This window comes from Hemicordylus capensis, chromosome 2 (assembly GCF_027244095.1).
Source record: "Hemicordylus capensis ecotype Gifberg chromosome 2, rHemCap1.1.pri, whole genome shotgun sequence".
NCBI classification, from domain to species: Eukaryota; Metazoa; Chordata; class Lepidosauria; order Squamata; family Cordylidae; genus Hemicordylus; species Hemicordylus capensis.
In genome coordinates this window covers 168036630-168056921 of record NC_069658.1, presented here as the reverse complement: position 1 = coordinate 168056921, position 20292 = coordinate 168036630, and the positions used below count along the sequence as shown (strand labels likewise).

General features: G+C 44.5%; 1 protein-coding gene across 3 annotated transcripts in view; it reads right to left on the bottom strand.

Moving 5' to 3' along the window:
* VANGL1 (VANGL planar cell polarity protein 1) overlaps window positions 1–20292 on the bottom strand; it is a 61965-nt gene that overhangs the window by 33444 nt on the left and 8229 nt on the right. For 2 of the 3 annotated variants that reach the window (XM_053289984.1, XM_053289983.1), the window contains exons 3-5: window positions 18443–18575; window positions 17829–17955; window positions 11994–12601 (exon numbers count right to left, since the gene is read on the bottom strand). In XM_053289984.1, coding sequence (XP_053145959.1) covers window positions 11994–12601; window positions 17829–17955; window positions 18443–18540 — 833 coding nt within the window. In that variant the 5' untranslated portion in view covers window positions 18541–18575. The remainder of the gene's footprint in view (window positions 1–11993; window positions 12602–17828; window positions 17956–18442; window positions 18576–20292) is intronic. The other variant, XM_053289985.1, reaches the window with a different exon arrangement.

Below are 20292 nucleotides of genomic sequence, written 5' to 3'. Positions count from 1 at the left end.
GTATGAGCATATTTACTGGTATGGAGCGGCTATTAAATAATATGCAAGAGAATTATTATTATTATTATTATTATTATTATTAATTTTATCAGCAGTAGGTTGCCAGGTCTTCACCTGGAGAAGGTTCATTCTCCAAATCCACAGGATTTGTTAAACTTTCTGCAACCTTAAGGAGAGTGTACAGAGCCTTTAAAATGCTCCAAGATGTGAAGCAAAGCTGTAAGTGTCATGCCTCTTCCTCCACTGGCTTCTTTATGCCCTGTCCCCCTGGCCAAAGCAGGCAGCGGAAGGAAGGTGACCAAAGAAACCAGAGCAGAAGAGGGATGGGACGCAGACCCCCTCTGTGCAATTTTAAAAAGTGCCGTCTCCTGGAAGGGATCTGGCAATCCAAAATAATTTCAGATCTTAAAACCTATATTTGAACGCTGGACCTACGTATGGAACAAAATAAGGTGGAAATGGGGTATCAGGGTCCTACTAAGGGGTGATTGAATACACTTCAGACCGCAGGTGGAGGTAACATTTTTGACTGCTCACCTACGTTAAAAAGAACAAATCCTTGCAGCTAGAAAGTTAGCATAGCAATGAGAAATCTAATGTAGAATCTTGCTTGCTAATATGCTAGGGTCCCCCTCCCCCACCAATCACCTTTAATGGCTTCAAGAGTGTGTATGAGCCAGCGTGATGTAGTGGTTAGAGTGCTGGACTAGGACGGGGGAGACCCGAGTTCAAATCTCCATTCAGCCATACTTCACAGGGTTGTTGTGAGGAGAAACTTAAGTATGTAGCCTACCACTTTGGGCTCCTTGGAGGAAAAGCGGGATATAAAATGTAAAATAAATAAATAAATAAATTTACATGGGGAGGCAAAAACAAAAAACAAAACAAAACATCCTCCTCCTCTGGTTTTAAGCAGTACAATTCAAAAACACCAAACCACCACATCTTTGGTATCCCAAGAAACCCAGCTGTTTTTAAGTACACAGACACACACACACTTGGCTGCAGTTAGGTTTTTTTTTTTTTTTAAAGTCATGTTAATTATTAAGAGGGGAGAATACTGATAGTCAGAACCTCCAGCTCTGTGTCTGTCATTCACTCCCGCTTCTTCGGGCAAACTGTTTGTGCTTCCTCTTCGGCCATTTTCCCAAACCCTTTCGCCTTTTCCAGCCATTCTAAACAATCCTCCAGATTTGCAGAACTTCAGCTCAGCAATACAAAATTATACAGTCGTTAACTCTGGATTTCTGCCCCTCTGCTGCTACCGTTTCATGCTTATATAGCCTTTTATTATTGTTTTTTATTTTAAACTTTTTAGCCAAACTGAGGTTGAGGTTGGCCTCAACAGCACGAAAAATGTATTTTAAATAGAGAAAATTAAGTTTCTAGAAATAGTATTAGCGGTATTATTTCCACCTCCAGCCTCAGAGGCATGCTGCTTCTCAATACCAGTTGCAGGAGAGCAACAGCAAGAGAGAGGGTGTGCCCTTACCTCTTTCCTGTGGGCTTCCCAGAAGCATCTGGTGGGCCACTGTGTGAAAGAGGGATGATGGACTAGATAGGCCTCCTTGGGCCTGATCCAGCAGGGCTGTTCTTATGTATCTGCATAATCTGTTCTTGGTTGTCATGACACAGAGAGGGCCAAACCACATGTTATGGAAAGCAGCAAGTGACTGGCTCATGCGCACCCATTTCCCCACCACCAAATAGCAGCAGCAGGGATCCTCAATCTGAACTGGGACTACAGTATGGGAGAAGAGGCTGTCATCCTCTGCCCTGCCACAGCCTCAATCTGGGACAGGTAAGTCTCATGCTGTACTCTCATACGATAACCTAAGTACATGTCCCTCTTGTCAGATCTCAAAAGGTGCTTGCAGACATACAAATCCAGTGTGTTTTGCTTGAAAAGACTTGGCAGTAGATGCTTCATGCCTTCCCAGGTGCTGCTTCTGAGAAAGTTCAAAGGCAAATGTGCAGAATTTTAGACTTGATGAGCGGCACATGGGATTCTGTACTTGGGTAACTGTACCGGATTACAAAATGCCAAGGGAGAGCCAGCCTTCGCTGCAGGGTACAACCACCCACAAGAGTCCCCAGATTATGTCAGACTGTCACACGTAGGTCTTGCCACATACCAAACATGCTTTGCTACTAAGCACTGTGCTTGGAAAGCCTTCTATTTCACAGCGGCAACTTAAGGGGGGGGGGATCCTGCAAGTGAAATTGTTCCTTTCCTCCTACTCCCTTTTGAAAATAACAATTTCAAAGTAGAAAAGACACTGAAATTAGTTACTGACTGAGGGGTTGGGAGTGCCCTCCACAGCAGGAGCAGCAAATATTTACAACAATCTAAAAATGAGAAGTCAACCTCTGCTGCAGAGAATCAAGGCAAATGCCTAGCAATCGCTTCCCCACCACTGGCCTTCCAAGGACTCTTGTTTCTGTGATCCCCTCCCCAAACCAAATGTCATCGTCTCAGGGAGGTAACTGCAGATCTTAGAATGGAGAAGACTGCACAACAGACAAGCCATATTTACAAGATTAACTTGAATCAGTGTAAACAGGGTTATGGATAACACAAGAAAATATTGAACTTGTTGCTTTGCAAGATTATTCTTAGTGCCCAGGGTGGCAGTTAAACAGCCTTTGAGTATTCTTAAACCAGTTTAATTGCAGGGGGCCACGTACTGTAAGTCTGTTGCACAGGAGAACAGCAGTATCTTGTGCATTTAATCTATTTACAGATGAAATATGTTGTAGCATCTGCTTTTGTGGATCAGAGCTCCTCAGCTTATAATGCCCTCAAGTCCACATCAACTGCAAGTGGACTGGACATTAATCTTTCCTCGCACAAAACCTCAACCTGTACCGTTTAAAAACCAACAAAAATTGCTCTTTTTCATTCCCGTCAGATTTTCACCTTGCTGCCTGAAATGGGGTGCTTACGAGCAGATCCACTCACAAGATAAGTAAGCAGATCCACTCACTGGACCTGCTGTACCAAGTGGCGTTCCTGCTCGTGAGCAGATCTGGTCAAGCAGGGCACCAGCCAGTCATAAGCAATTCTTCTGGGCTGTGACCCACCAGTTGAAGACCAAGAGTGTAGATCGCTGTTGCCTCTAACAGGAATTCTCAGATGTCGTTCAGTACAACACCCAGCATCCCCAGCTGCAATGGTCTTTGGCTTGGGACTATGGGAGCTGTAGTCAACAACATCTGGTAATTCCTGTTAGAATGAACACTGGTATAGATGCTCTGATCCGAATCAGAATTAATCAAGGACATATGAGTGATGACTGGACAACAATTAGAGGCACTCTTTAGATAAGCTGTTATTTATCTAAGCTTCCTGCCCTAGGTTTTTCAAAAGAGTTGCTATTAATAAATAGTTAAATTATTGGGAGGAGTTTAATGTGTGCTGCTGTTCTCTCATATTTAACAACAAATACGCTTCACACTTGATTAAACCTGCAATTGCAGAAGTGTGTGCAACATTTAATTTTTGGCAATCCTTGCAGACTTCCTACAAGATGGCTGCAAAGTGTCAACCAAGTGTGTGGACCTATCAGGTATCTAATTCCAGCTGTGCAAGTTAGATAAATAGACCAAGTCGCTGCACCAGGTCCCAATATTAGGTCTCTCAAGGATCAGAGGGAGGGCAGGATGAAATTACCATGGGCAGTAGACTAAGCTCACTGGTCAGTTTCTGGTGGACCATCCAGTACTAGTTGGTTGCTGTGATTCTTGCTAAAAATGTGGGGCAAGATGACCTGGCCATGATCCCGCAAGGTACATCTTATGTTCTTAAGCAGAAGCACCTACTTAGGAATACTTAAAACAAATTAATTATGCTTTTGCTGTTAAAAAATCGTGAGTGAGCACCCTTGCCTGTAAAGTAAATATATATTGGTAGGCAAGGGGAAAAATAGACTACGCCAGACTGAAATCAGCTAACCCCTGACTTAGGAGTTTTTACCTGCAAAGCTGGTAACTGTTCCTAAGAGCCATTTTTAAAATTGCTTCACATGAACACCTTCCCCTTCCCAGCACCAGTGGTACCCTCCTGGCTTTCCTCTATACATGGCTTCTCCTTCATCAGGGGAAGCCTCCATCACCAATTACATTTCAATTTTTGCCATGCGCGTGAATGGGAGGTGTACTCCTGTGATTCAAAATGGTGGACAAGGAAGACAGTCCTCACAGGGCTCGGAAAGCTACCAGACACTGTGTTAAGAGATAGCGCTTCCAAATTATGCCTCTTCCTACTCCACATTTATCTGGTGACGTGGAAACACTATCCAGTACACAGGAGCTATACAGTCCCTGCCCAGAGGGCTTAGAATTTAAAGTAGGTAGCCAAAATAGAAGGTTATGGGGGAGTAAGTTAAAGCTAGCCTCAAGTCTTGAAGGCAGGAAATAAATGGCTTGAGAAAGAAAGAAAAGGAGACCATTCCTGCCACAAGGAGCAGCAGGGTACAAGGCACAGAAGGACGCCTGGGAAAAGAAGACAGAGGGAGCAGAGGATTCATGGATGTCTGCAAGATGGAAGAGAGAAGAGTACAGATCAAGAGGAGAGAGGAGATCTAGCCAGAAGCACAGCATAAGCTGAGGCTCTTTGGATGCTGACCCCACACAATTAGCGTAAAAGGATCTGAAACTAAGAATTCAAATCACAACCCAACAGGTCCAATGATACAATAAATGCAAAAAAAAAGCATAAGATATGAAATATATTAACTGTGACTGTATATATAGTTCATAATATATGCCAAAATGACAGCAATCCGGTGATAAGCTGTTTCAAATCACTTTATCAAGTGTCCATGTAGACATTTATATTGTCTCACATGAACATCAATAATACTGACTGGATGTTTAGTGTATCATGTATTATTAGTATTTTTACTTTGTATGATCATTTACTATTACTATTCTATAATACAGGCAAGGTTAGTATATTTCATTCCTTATGTGTTCTTTTGCATTTATTGTATAAGTTCTGTTGGGTTGTGATTTGAGTTCTTTGGATACTGACATCTGTGAAGAACACCAAATCTGTAAATGTACACACAACTTTGTCTGTGATATCTATACAGAATGCGAGGCAGCTGGTGTGAGAAACAGTAGTGCAGATGCCTATAGTGCATATAAATTTCAGCTGAAATCTGCTCATGTCTCTACTTCACAGCTGCCTTGCCATGATTAAGGAGGCATTTAAATAGCCAATACAAACTTTCAGCATGGGAAGATTAAATGCTGCACTTACAGAGGAATGGAAATATGCTTATTAAATTATTCCTCATTGGCAGATAGTTTTGGTGCTGTCACAAATAACTTAACATTTCTGGAGCAGAAATGCCCAAGAATGTCCTTTTGTGGTAGAGACTATGCCTGCTCTGTCTAACTGACCAACAAAAAGGCTGTATTGTATAGAAGGATATCATGGTTAATGGCACTAAAAGGCATTGAGAAGCCTAAGAGAATCAACCAAATTGTATTCCCTTTTCTCTTGACGAAGATCATGTCCCAGGATGACCAAAGCAGTTTCAGTTCCAAAACAAGGGCAAAAGCCACAGTGAAATGGGCCTACAGATAATCCCTGTCATCCAGGAGTGCCTGAGGTAGGGTGTACCACCCTCTCAAAAATGAAAAGGGGGGATTTTACACCTGGTCAATTGTTGGTAAAATCATTTGGGTTTAGGGAGGGTTTTTAAAAGGAACAGTTTCCTTCAAGGCCACTGGGACCATCTTCTTTCTCAAGCAGTCATTAACTACCTTCTGGATCCAGCTGCTCGTTCCTCCAGCTAACACTAACACTCAAGATGGACAAGAGCCAAATATTTTGAAAATATTAGGTTGGACCCCTTCAAGCACTCTGACAGCATCTTTGTAACAGCTGAAACCGATCCAGTGTTTATGGAGCATCCTGCATCCAACCTAGAATCTGCTGAAATGGAGGCAAGCAATTTGATCCACAAAATCAAATTGGGCTACTGAGGGCTTTAAAAGATGGCTTTGGGGCTCCATATACAGAAGACTCCTTACCACCCAGAAACGTTCTGCTGGATGACACTGAGCAGACACCTGTAGATGTCCATCTAAAGCAGACCTACTCCCCCACTCTACAGGCTGTAATGGCATTTTGCTTTGTTTTTAACTATTTTTGAGCCCTCTTCTCTCTAATTTTTTTCATCTGTGTGCGGAATGAGTTTTGTTCTGGGCAGCAGTATCAAGGCTGTGTGTGTGTGTGTGTGTGTGTGTGTGTGTGTGCGCACACATGCATTGTGATACCTTTTCAGGTTAACCATGTTATTATTTGTAAGGGTCAAGCTGCTAAATCAAAAGGAAAATGCATTTCAGGAGTTCAGTTCCTCTGAAGATGAACTATCACAATGAAGAATCATAAGAAATTCAAACATACAGCAGAATAGGGTTTTAAAGAAACCCTAACTCATAACTTTCTTTAAAAAAAAATCTTTAAAATTTGGCATAGATTGTTGCCTTTAACACTCATAACAAGGAAAAATATCCATCCTTATTTTAACTGATTAGATGAACCTATTCTGCCAAGGTATTCTTTCTCCCCACTTCCACTTTCTGCTCCATTGTTTCTAACATGAAAAGAGGAAAGGAAGTTATTCTGGCTTCCATAAATCCATTCGTCTGTAGGGAATACTCTTTTCCTCTCTGGGGAACATCTTCACCATTACCCCATGTGTCCAACACAAAGATCTCTTTCTAATGGGCTTTTGCAAGAGTTGGTAGTGGCAGTGGTGGCAGCAGCAAGGTGCTGCAAAAGCCCAGCCCAAGGTAGAGAAACCACCCAAGGAAGGGCAGGTGGCAATTGGAAATAATGACTGGTTGGTAAACCAAGCCAAGATGTGTACACTCCTCTGAACTGTCAGCATGTAAGATTATCACTTGGCAATGTTTGCATTTCTTTTCTGCCAACATGGCTCAGCAGAGCTCCGAGGGCAACTTACAGCAAATACAATAAACTATCAAAATCATTGTATAAGAATAAATAAGAACAGTCAAAGACTCAAAGCAGCATTTAAAATACATTGAAATGCTCAGCAGTTGCCTCCTGCTACTACTAAGCACAGAAGCAGTGAAGAGTACACAGGGCTGTGTCCTAGCAACGTTCCTTCTCTCCCATTTGCCAGAAACAAACCAGCAAGAGAGAAGCAGAGGCGTGTGTACTTGAGAGAGAGGAAGGGAGGGGTTTGGCTGGGTTTTATTTTAAGTTTGAAAGGCAGTTTGAAAGGACCCTCCTCCTCAACTTGCCTCTCTCCCCTTGTCTGTCTTCTCACAACTAGGCGTGTGCACAGAATGGAATTAGAATTTCACTTCAAACTCTAAACAAAATGCAAAATGCTCTAAACATTTTGTCTAAATAGAAGCCAAGCCAGCTGGTTTGATGAAACAAACTCAGTATGTTTCAAGTGCCATTTTGGAGGATTGGTTTTCTGGGGAGAGCTGGTCTACCAGTTGGGGTCAGTGGGTAGCCCAGGACTCTACAATGGACTTGGCAGTGGCTTCTCTAAGGCAGGAATCTCTCCCAGCCCTAACTGGAGATGCCAGGGAAGGAACTTGGAACTTTCTGCTCTTCCCAGAGCAACATCATCCACAAAGGGGAAATATCTTACATTGCTCACACATGAAGTCTCTCCCATTCAAATGTGGTATAGTGGTTATAGGAACATAGAAAGCTGCTATATACTGAGTCAGACCATTGGTCTATCTAGCTCAGTATTGTCTTTACAGACTGGCAGCAGCTTCTCCAAGGTTGCAGGCATGAATCTCTCACAGCCTTATCTTGAAGATGCCAGGGAGGGAACTTGGAACCTTCTGCTCTTCCCAGAGCGGCTCCATCCCCTGAGGGGAATATCTTGCAGTGCTCACACATCAAGTCTCCCTTTCAAATGCAACCAGGGCAGACCCTGCATAGCTAAGGGGACAAGTCATGCTTGCTACCACAAGACCAGCTCTGCTGGAATACTTCCAGACATGTAGTGCCACAACCAAGCCACAATAAGGATTAGAATTGGTCATTTTGTGATAAAAGCCACACAACTAGGTACATGCAAAGGGTACCCTATGAAGCTCAAATTAAGACAGGGAGGAATTACTAATATTTCCAGAAATCTCACCAAGTTCAATAAGGCTCCCAAATTAAATGTACTTATCCCTACTGAACTCAAAAGACTTACTTCCAGAAATATTAGTAACACCGATCTTAATTTAAGTTCTGTAGACCACCTAATGGCACAGCGGGGAAGTAACTTGCCTAGGGAGCAAGAGGTTGCCGGTTCAAATTCCCGCTGGTATGTTTCCCAGACTATGGGAAACACCTATATTGGGCAACAGCAATATAGGAAGATGCTGAAAGGCATTATCTCACACTGTGTGGGAGATGGCAATGGTAAACCCCTCTTGTATTCTACCAAAGGGCTCTGTGGTCGCCAGGAGTCGACACCGACTCGACTGCACAACTTTACTTTAAGGTACTATCTATTTATCTGTCCATCCATCCACTTATTTATTTATATTTATAACAAGGGTGGTGCTTTTAATCACAAAATGCAAACCCCCTTTTTGCTATGCCACAGTACTAATGAAGGTTCAATTTAGCTATTATCACTGCCAGTTGACAGACAGATCTGCCATGAAGGTGTTGGCTATCAATAAAATGGTAGCTGTCAGCAGTTGATAGAAAGATCAGTTGTGAATTTGTCTAATTTCCTTTTAAAAGCCATTTAAACTAGTGGCTATCATCACATCTTGTGGCACTTAATAATTAGCCTGTGGAATTAAGACGTAAATTATTACCAAACAACGTCAGTTATTACCAAACAACGTGCTTCCATCACTAGTACTGTAAACTTGCTATACAATCTTTCCAGCAGGTCTCTGTCCTTAGAACCGCAGCCTTCAACTTTTGGCTAGACTCTCTTTAACTTCCGTGACTACTTTGGCTCTTCATTTATTTAAAAGATTTTAAAAATCTTGCCTCAAACTTGAAGCAGCTGCTAATGAATAATACGCAATTTAAAATGATAATATAAACAAAAACAATACAGTCTAGGACAGGAGTAACATCCTCTCTGAAAACACAAATATGTGTGGGTAAATTTCCCACTATTCCTCCTCCATCACAATGCATACTTTAGATTGTGAGTCTTTGAGCCATGAATCCATCTGTAACCCTAGGTCTGTGTTACCATTACTCACCCTGAGCCTTCATGATAAGGCAGGCTATAGAGCAGAAAGAGTGAATACTACTTTGGTAATCTTGCATTTTGCCACACTGCAATGCACAGTGACTAGGGAATAAGACTGACACCCCGGTCAACTGACCAGTCATATATTGTCAGTTGATTAGTCTTGACCACAGTCAAACATCTATTTATTATATTAATTTTGGGTGTGCCTTGGAATGTGCTTCCCAGAGCCCAGCTGATTGGCTGGGTGGCGGATGCACCTGATTGGCTGAGGCGCACCCAGGAGGATTGGTTGCCACGGCGGCAGCCCAGCCATGAAGGCCAGAGGTGGCGGGCCCAGCGTGGCCACGGAGGCAAGGCCCAGGAGGGGAGAAAGAAAGTGGCGGGGGGGCAGAAGTGGCAGTGGGGAGGAGAGGTGGCTGGGCCCAGAAGCAAAGACTGGGGCAGAAGGGGCAGGGGAGAGGTAACCGCCGGCCCCAAAGAGCGCACAGGTGCTCTGTGCGGGGTGAACTAGTATATATAATTTCTCTAAGGCGTGCCTGTCACTAACCCCATGCGTGGCAGCTGTCGTGAGAGTTCACGAGCAAGCTGCTGGCACTGGGAGAGGAAAGCACAAGCGCCAGTGAACAGGCTTGCAGGCAAGGTGGGAAAGATGGCGGCGGGTGGGCAAAGAAAACGATCCTGGCATGCCAGGAGAGAATAAGCCAGAAGGATCTGCACACTCACTCACCATACTGTGGGCATGGCTGGCAGAAGGTACCTGGCCCAGAGCAAAGTAGCAGGATGTTGGACCATGCCACTCAAGACTGACTTCATGCATCCTTTGTTTGAATACTCTCCTGTGTAAAAAGCTCCCAGTATGTAAGAAATCTGCACATCATGGAAAGGGCTACTATACCTCTAATACTTAGTACGTAGTGACGTACTAATTCACTACGTACATGCCACCTTTTTCTATGGGGAAGCATTCAAGAATTATTAGCCGCTGCAATCTGAAGAGGTTCCGTCCAGAAATGGGCTGCTTCAGTCTGTGTCACGTGTAGACCAGGAACGAGACAAGGCAAGCCCCATGCAATGCCTCTGTTGCTGTTCTGTATCGATGCATCTGTTGTTTTTCTGGTGGGGGACGGGAGGGTGTTTCACTGCTTCCCTGTATAAAATACTCCCTGGAAACAGAAAACTAGCCTATCATGAAGAACAAGGCTAGCCTTTTCTCTGATCTGCCAAATTATGTATATGTAAAGAAGTGCTTTTCACAACTAGTGGTAGGGTACCACTGATAGCACTTCACACTCTGTGCAGATGTAAGCTTAGTGTAAGCCACCGCTGGTATAACATGCTCCGCAAAGTGAAGAGCAGCCGAGACAGAACCAGGAATGTGAGGACTAAGAGGGAACTGAGAAGGGACTGCTTCTGCCTGCCTCTTGATTTCCTCCATCACTGAGAGGGCTTGATGCTGTGGAAGCATGGAAAGCACTGCCTGCTCCCTGTTGTGCTTACCTTCCCTGTCTCCCACCCTCCGGGTCAAAATTTAGTCAGGAAGCTCTTTGGGACAAGGACAGGTCTCTTTGGCTTATGTTATTCTGACATTTACCCATAACAGAATAAATAATGTGCATGAAGCTGCTGCTTCAGAGGGAGGACGGCTGGTCTTGTGGAAGCAAGCATGACTTGTCCCCTTTGCTAAGCAAGGTCTGACCTGGTCTGCATATGAATGGGAGACTTGATGTGTGAGTGCTGTAAGATATTCCCTTTAAGGGATGGAGCCATTGTGGGAAGAGCAGAAGGTTCCAAGTTCCCCCCCAGCAGCATCTCCAAGATAGGGTTGAGAGAGATTCCTGCCTGCAACCTTGGAGAAGCTGCTGCCAGTCTGTGAAGACAATATTGAGCTTGATGGACCAATGGTCTAACTCTGTATAAGGCAGCTTTCTATATTACTATGCTCCAAAAACAATACTAGAATCTGCAGTTCTGGGCTCATCTCTAAATTCCTCATGAACATAAGAACTTCTACTAGAAGACCATGAAAGAAGTGGGGTGGACACATGGAGCCCAAGAAAGTTTACACCCAAAGTAGTAAAAATAAATAAATAAATAAATAGGCTACAACCCAAAGCTCTATTCCTGAAGTCTGAAATCTCATTAAGCAGGTGGATTTACTACATTCCTGAAGAAGCCCTGGTTTCTGGAGTGATTTTTCAAAAGAATTTCAGTAAGAGTCCTCACTGAACTAGAGAAACCAGAGAGGTTTTCACTAAAAAGCAAATACAAAGAGAACCCTATCTAGGCCTCCCTTGTTTCCAAAATCGAATTCCCTGGGTAGTTCTCGGTAGCAAGGATTGGCAATATACAAGTTCAGTTGGACAGTCAGTTAGCACCCGCCCCCCGCCCCTCTTCATATCTTGACGTCATGAACAGCTGGTTATGAAACTAGGCTGTCATTCTTTATCCCCACCACCACCCAACCAATGTTGTGTGCATTGGCTTCTGCTTGTGAAGTAGAATATCCTCTCGTCAAACACAATGATTAAGGAAAGAAATCCTGGGAAACTTGTAAACCAAGTAAATGGAAGTGGCTTCCAATGTCTGTACAGTGGGTTACAAAGGGGGATGGGCATTTTTTGATTGTGTTGTTGGTACTGATGGCTCAGTGTTTTCTTTGGCTGTGATTTAATTGTTGTATTACTTTGAAGAGCAAAAAGTAGATCAGGAGGGAACTGCTGTTTTACTTCCCCAAATGCCCTCAGGCACTTCAGGTTTTTGACCTACCTTAAGTGTCCCAAGCTATAATAGCGCGATTCTCCATCTGTGGACCGGACCACCTTGACTGTGAACATCGGCTGCAGCTGCCTCAGCTCTAGCACCACAATTGCAAGATAGTGAACAAAAAGCAGGGTGTCCACCAGGGACACGGCAAACTGTACAATTCCCTGGTAACTGAGGTCCTTGGAGTCCAAAATGCGAACACCGTAAAAAAGCCAGTAAGAAAACACCAGCAGAAATACAAGGACCAAAATGAGGGTGCGGAACACAAACACCCTCGGGAGGTCAGCCTTGGGCTGGCGGAAGAAGAGTGCCCAGGTGCCAATCAGGAGGATCAGAAGTTTGAAAGCCACAGAGATAAAGAGCCCTTCGCAAGCTGTGCCACACGGCTCCAACTCACTTCTCCACAGGATCTGCGGGAGCAGAATAAAGGCAATGGGGGTAAGGAAGACGAGAAGTCCGAGGATAGCAGCCGCTGTTAGGACAAAGTAGCGTTTGCAGTCCAAGCCAACACTGTCCTCCAGGTCCTTGCTGCTCCTGGGAATGTCCTCCAGGGATGCACTGTGTTCTGAGGTACCTGTAATAGCTGTTGTGGTCTCACCCCAGTTGTCGTCCTGGAGGGAAAAGAAGAACATTCAGTCATACCAGCTGTATACTAGTTAGCACACCTTTGGAGAGCCCTCCCTTTGCAGTTTAGGAATGCTAATTTACTGCTTCCAGTCCAGACATGTGGGAAGGAGAGTTCCTATGACAGGCAGGGACCACAGCAAACTCTGATGTTGGCATGGATATCCCCATAGCAAGTTGGGTGGCCTGGAGAAAAGGAGACCTGCTTTCCCGCAGATTCCTCAACCAGACACTGTAGTGTGGAGCTCAGGAAGCTGCTAGGCTTCCCTCCCTTACTCTCAGCATTATTTTGTGAAGAACAAGTTTTACATTAGAAGAGAACCCCTCTGGGATTATTACTCAGCGGTCCCGAAAAATACAAGTACTATAGGGCTTAAAAAAACAAATTGGTTTATTGAAAATATTTAAAACACAGATAGTTACCATGCACATTTGCTTTCCAGGGAGGGTGTGCACTAGGCAGAAGGGAGTCAAACAGAAACCTGAACCTAAAACACAGTTCAGAGAAGCTTTTTCAGTGAACCAAACCTTCCAACACAAAATATGGTGGCCAACATGACGTACAGCACAATGCCAGCATTCCCAACCTGGCCAAGCTGCTGTGCACATGAAAGACAGCCCCAGTGGCCCTGGCAGTGTTAGGCAGTTGAACAACGACATGAAGCAGCACTCGGGCACTTCCACAGCACTACTCCAATTGGAATTGGAAACAATGGAACTGCACACCGTTTCGAGATGTTACACAAGTGCTCACCTCTGCAGCACCACCTTGCACCTGTGCAGCAGCCCAAGGGCATTGGAAATGCCAATACAGTATTGTGCATCATGTCAGCTGGTAGCCAGTTCAAAACCAGGCACTCAGCTTTCAGCTGTAAGATTGATTTCCTGCTTTTTCCTACTGCATGTATTTTGTTTGTAATTTACTTTTTTACTTAATTTAATTTACTTGTTTGTAATTTACTTTTTAAAATTCAAAAGTAAGCAGTTTAAGAACCTATCTTTATGAAGTTAAATAGTTATCACTGATTCATTTTACAGAGTTACACTGAAGGCAAAACAGTTTGGGAGAGTAACTGGTCCTATTCACCCCCAGCACAGTACTTCCAGTGACTGTTGCTGGTGAGTGTCTTAGGTTTCTTTTTAGAATGTGAGCCCTTTGGGGACAGGGAGCCATCTTATTTGTTTTTTACTTCTCTTTGTAAACCGCCCTGAGCCATTTTTGGAAGGGTGGTATAGAAATTTTATTATTATTATTATTCTGTATGAAACGGACCTCAACTGATTCAAATTCTCTAACCTGGTTACCAAACCAAGTCAGTGTCTGAACTGGATCTGTACTCAAATTTGTAATGGTTCAGCTCCCTGCTAGGTAGAACCTGCATGCAGAAGGTTCCAAGTTTCTTACCTGGCATCTCCAAGATAGGGCTGGGAAAGACTCCTGCCTGTAACCTTGGAGAAGCCGCTGCCAATCTGTGTAGACAATACTGAGTGAGATGGACCAAGGGTCTGACTCGGTAGAAGGCAGCTTCCTATGGGTCTAAGATGGTCCAGAGTGTATGCATTTTCTCTATGAGCCTGTAGCCAAGTTAGACACCATCTGAATACATGCAAGATTGAGATATTTGCCCCAGCATGCATCACTATGCACTTACATTAAATCTCATCTACCAGGCAGTACAGAGATATCCTTTGGGATCTCTTCACAATGCTTTTGGATTTCATCATCCAGAATAATCTGGTACCATCCAATCTCAGCAACTTTACTGCTCACCCCAACTCCAGATAATTTCTGAACATGTTAATACGAACACACATTCAACCAGTCCTTATACAGATCTTGTGGGACCCCACTGCTTGTTACCCATCATTGTGAAAAGTTTTTTTAAAATTTTGTTCTCTGCTTCCTATTCTTTAGCTTGTTGCCAATCTACAAGAGGGTCCATGGCCACTAAGTTTACCCAGTAGCCTTTGATGAGCAACTTGGCCAACTTTTTTTTAGAAGTATATAAGGTCAACTGAATAACCCTATTATGTCTGATGGCAATAAATAATTATAAAAGGAGGCAGGAGCCATTTTTATACATACATACATCTAGCTTCTAACAGTTTACCTGAGAGAGAAATTTGAATGCACTGTAGTTAGATTAATAACTAAGGAGCATAACTAGTGAAAAAGCGACAGTATAGTGAAAAAGCTACAGTATAGGCAATGAATAGGGAGAAGAAACTGGCCAAAAAGAGCAAGGCAAACCTATAATTATATATATTGTGTAAGATTAAAAGTGACAGTACACACATCCAAGGACGTAAAATCAACAAAACAAAATGCTTGATTTAATTCAACTGGAGAATTTGTGGCAATAATGAAATATCCATGTATATTTATACTTCAGGTTTTTTGCAAGCTAGTGTATTTGAGTGAACAGAATGGAAAGAGATGAATAATGGAACTGAAGATTGGAAAACTTCTCTCACATTCATGCCCAACTCATCCATGAATTTACTGGGTGATCAAGGATCATTCAGCTTCCATTTCCCAATCGTGAGAAATAAATCACTTCACATGTCATGTTGCCAGAAACAAGATCGAGATTGAAAAGAATGCTACACATCAAGAATGCTATATTAGTCATCATTAATATAGTGATATTATATTAATGTGATATCATTTTCATTGGTCACATTAATGCTATATTAATGCTATATTAATATGACCAATGAAAATGTAGCACTCGCACACAACTGGCAAACAGCACTGTAAAAATAGCAGTTCTGGTGCTGAAGTTATGCTTTGCATGGCTCTACGGGGCCAGTAAAGAATATGGGTTAGAGTGAATTCCCCATCTTGGATGGGGAAATGAGAAGCAGAAGTTTCTCATCCTGAAGTTGGTTACTATATTTGTACTGCATACAACAGCCAAAGTGAAATTTCAGGTAGCCAAAGGCTATTCAGATTCAGTAAGAACTGGTTCCGTTCCCCCCCTCCATCTCTGCCTCTGGTGGTACTCATGTGCAAATTCACTGTTCTCTTCTCCCCCTGCACCCCACTGCAACTCCCCAGCTTTGCAATCTGCCTCCATGATTTGTTTCCTCCCCTCCACCACCTCTCTCTCACTCTCTCCCCTCAAACATATCACAAACCACTTTTGAAACTCCCCCCAGGTTCAAGAACAGTTTGCCATAAAACACAGAGGCTACTATTTGACAAAAACAAAGTATAAAAAGCTCCTGTGCGTGGAGGTGAGTCACAGCTTACATCTTAGCACTAGTCACAGTGGGGAGGCATGGTAGTCAGCAAGCCCCCAGAGGTGTGCAAATTCACTATGGGGGTGGGGGGTGGGTAGTCGCCCCCTTCTCTCGCTCTTAAATCCCATGGTGGCCCTCAAAATGTTAGGGTAAAAGCCATGGGATTTTATACCACTTCCTCGTGCAGTCTGGAAAGCACCCTGGAGTGGTCCTAAGATAACCAAAGATACTGCTAGATATTGGCATGTAGTGCTGTGCTCGGACACACCTAATCTGGGTATCATCAAGAGCATGGAACAGAACTGGGTCTCCCATTTTGGGAATGAGACTGTTGGAAGGATATTTGTTTAAGTGGCATTACACTTCCAACAGCACACGTAATTCTAGATTCCTTCATCCCACATTACCGGAATCAGATGCCTCAGTTTCAATAGAACTACTCAGACAGGAGTCAACAAGCTGGCCGTTACTTCCATTTTGCGCTCCAGCCACTTGGAATATATTTTTCGATGAGAGGAATTGTGCTACCATCTCCTGAACAGGCACACTACTATTAGGCCCATTTTAAAGCTGGCAAATCGAGGCAAAGAGTGAGCGATTTGCCCAAGGCCGCAGAATGAGACCAGGTGAGTCATAACAAGAGTATCTAAACCTAGTGACTGTTAAGCCCGTTACATTAACGGGCGCTAGAAGAGTTGTGAACAGGGGAGCCGGCTGCACGCCTGCGCTGGCTCAGTCCTCTCTCTGACTCGCTGGAGAGAGGACGTCCGTAGTAGCTCCTAGGCTGGTCAGGAGCACGTGGCCAGGCCTAATAGGAGCGGCTGCGCTGGGGGCTGTAGCGGCGGCGGAGGGCTCTTAAGCCCCCCCGCCGAGAATCAAGGGTGGCCCTCTGCTTAGAGGCCGTGGGTGCGGCCTCCCTCAGCGGTGCCGCGGGCGCGGCATAATCGAGCGGCCGCTCCCGGGGGCCGTAGCGGTGGCGGAGGGCTCTTAAGCCCTGCCGCCGGGGATCCAGGGCGGCGGGCGGCCTCCCCACCACCGGAGTGGCTGCTCCGGGCGGCGCCACAGACGCGGCCCAATCCGAGCGGCTGCTCTTGGGGGCTGTAGCGGCGGTGGAGGGCTCTTAAGCCCGGCCGCCGGGGATCCGAGAGGCCTCACCAGCGGAGTGGCGCGCACGCCACGCATGCGCAGAACACCCGCAAGAGACATGGACGCAGGTACCTTAGGGTTTTATTATATCTAAAATGAAAGCCAGATCTCTAGGGGCTAAATTGCACTGGCTCTCAGGTTCTTCCACTACTCAGCTATGTTGCTGGTGGAACTTGCCAGGAGTGGCAAAGGAACCAAACAAATGCGAGTTTCAAATTACAAGATCACCCTCCGGGTAACCCTCAACATAGGGTCTGACTGCAACAAAGTAAAGGAAAAGTGTGCTTGTTGGAATCGGTTCTGAGGGCTCTAGTGTACAATAGTACAGAGGAAACAAATTGCACTATTCTTTGTGTGCAGTTAGAGGGCCTCAGCTTCTGTGGAAACAACAAGCCATCCGCCCAGCAAAAGATACTTTTCACATATTTGCCATTTTACAGTGTGGCATCCTGTGTCAAAAATAACTCTGGTTACAACCGGACACTGGAGTGGCAGTGTGAAACATCTGAGCACACTGAAATATGTTGTCTGTGACCTTTACTGAGGTAAGAATGAATGGCTGGCAGGCTTCTAATGAGTTCAAGGCAGTATGGCAACAACCTTTGCCATATACGTGTCAGATTAGCAGCACGTCAGGAAGAATATCAAGGGTAAACAACATCTCTACACCTGACCCCAAAGTTGCAGCATCAGGCTGCCACACCTGAAGGAACATTAGCATGGAAAAAGCCCCTCTGGGCAAGGAAAGTAGCAGTCCCATACCAAAGCACTAACACTCTCTGCGGCAAAATCTGCAAGTGGCCCATCTTCCTCGCTCCTTACCTGAGCTTCCTCTGTCCTGGAAGAATCATTCCCCAATAATGGCTCTGCAGGTGGCGCTTGAATGGTAACAGACTTCTCTGATCGACTGCCATCTTTACTCCGGGGCGACTTGTGCCTGTCCCGGCTCCTTTCCCATGCAAACAGAGAGAGAAGATGCTTTCACAAGCTGGTCGTGCGGCTCTGCAGCAACCATTAGCCCTAAGAGGAAAGAGACTCTGCAAGTCTTTTCAGCAAGCAAGGCCAGACACCGCTTAGGTCTTTTGGCCTGCAAAGCCACTGCAAATGTTCCCAGGGAGAGAAGGTGAGAGGCCACAAAGCAACCCAACTCCTCCTGGGGATGTTGAAGGGGATTACTGAGGAAGTGCAAGAAGGCATAGTTCCTCAGTTCTGTAGAAGTCCCTCAGTGGGGAATAACAGAGGAGATGCTGTTTCATTAACCTTCTGTGACCCCACTGGCAAGAGGCCACAACCTGTTGCCTCCAGCCTCCAACAAACATTATCGAGGCCTCCATCCTTGGAAATTGGTCAGCAGATCTCATTCCTCCTGCCCTTGCCGTGGTGAGGGAGTGGTGGGGGTGGTGCTATATGGATCAAGAACAGAAGCAGCAGCTTACATTGAAGAGAGTACTAAAGAAATCCTTGTGATTCTCCTGTCTCCGGGGAGTATCAAGAATCTGATGCCGAGTTGACCCATGCTTATCTGAGCCGTCATGAATCTCTTGCAACCTGCTGCCAAGCCCTAAATGACTGGGAGAAATCAGGCTCCCTTGTTCAAGTTTCGGAACATTTTCAAGAAAGAGAACATGTGGTAAATAATTGCACCATGAGGACTCTTCAGGCTGGAAAAGGTTCAAAACTTAGAATAATCAACTTCAGTGGAATTAAAAAAAAAAGATATACTCCAAAGTTTCTCTCAATTTAGGTAGTGTTTTATGGGCTGACAGAGTTAAACATGATGTAGCAACAGGTTTTTATTTATTTATTTATTGTTAGATTTGCATACCACCTTTCATTAGAACAATCCCAAGGCGGTTCACACAGAAAAATTAAAATAAGACTATAAACATTAAGACACAATAAAGATTGTGTCTTGGCAGGGTGGATGTCTTTTCAGAAATGCCTGAAGAATAGCTGCTCCCTTCCAAGCCCAACACCAACTTGGTGAGTCACTGTTTCTAGCCAAACACTGTTACCTAGAGCTACCATTCAATGTGTTAATCTTCCTCACAGGGGTTTCCCCCAAAAGACCCCATGACTAGCAGATAACCTGGGGATTATCTCTGGATGCTGTGATAAGAGAAACTCAAAATCACAGTCCTTGGGAAAAGCAGGAAACTGTTCCCTTCCTGCATTGGGGGGACAGATTCCAGAAACCTGGCCACACCTACTGCAGGTATGTACTCAATGGCTAGGGGAAAACATAAAGCCTTCTAAAAATTGTATTTCTGTACTTGTACTGTATCCCTACTCTTTCTTTTTTTAATTCAAAAAAATCTTAATAGTTTAGTGCAGTGTTTCTCAAGCTTTGGACCCCTGGGCCCAGTATCTTTCTGGATTAGAACTGGAGCACTCTTCACACCTGTGCTCAAGTCAATTCCTCTAATAATGGGGGAAATCCTTTTTGATTGCGGGATAACCCCAATCGTATTGTATCCCTTTTGTCCAATCAAAGAATGGCAATCTTTCTTGGATTGCTCCCCAAACCTACTAACTATAGTGTGGGCTGGGTCAGGGAATCCTAGTGTGCTCTTGAGGAGAGCTGGTCTTGTGGTAGCAAGCATGAATTGTTGCCTTTGCTAAGCAGGGTCTACCCTGGTTTGCATTTGAATGGGAGACCTGTGTGAGCCCTGTAAGATATTCCTGTTAGGGGATGGGGCCGTAGCTCTGTGAAAGTGCACCTGCATGCTTGCAGGCAGAAGGTTCCAAGTTCCCTCCCTGGCATCTCCAAGATAGGGCTGAGAAAGGCTCCTGCCTGCAACCTTGGAGAAGCCTCTCTTGCAACACACCTTTTGAGAATTGCTAGTTAGGAATATTAAAATCCCGCTGCTTTCCTCAATTGAGTAAGGCTCATTTTCAAAGCAAACAAATAACAGTAGGCGTCTGTGTTTGCGCTTAGTAATGGATGCTAGATGTTTTTTTCTTTAAAAATGGGGAAACATCAATTCTTGTGTATTAGTCTAAGCCGCCATTGGTGCAAACTGAAATCTGTTCTGCAGCTAGCAGACGCTACTCTAACCAAGTCTGCATAAACCCTCCTATGTTCCATCTCAAGACTCTCAAACTGCAGACGTTGGGGTTTTTCCATCGTGCCCAAACATGCCTTCCTCAGCCCACCATTTTCTTTGCTTAAAATCTAGCCCAATGAAGAGTTCTTGAGAGCTTGAAAACCTGTGATACTGCTCTGTAATATTTTAACTGGTTCTAATCAAGTTATAACCTTGTTGGAGGGCCACCTCCAGCCTCA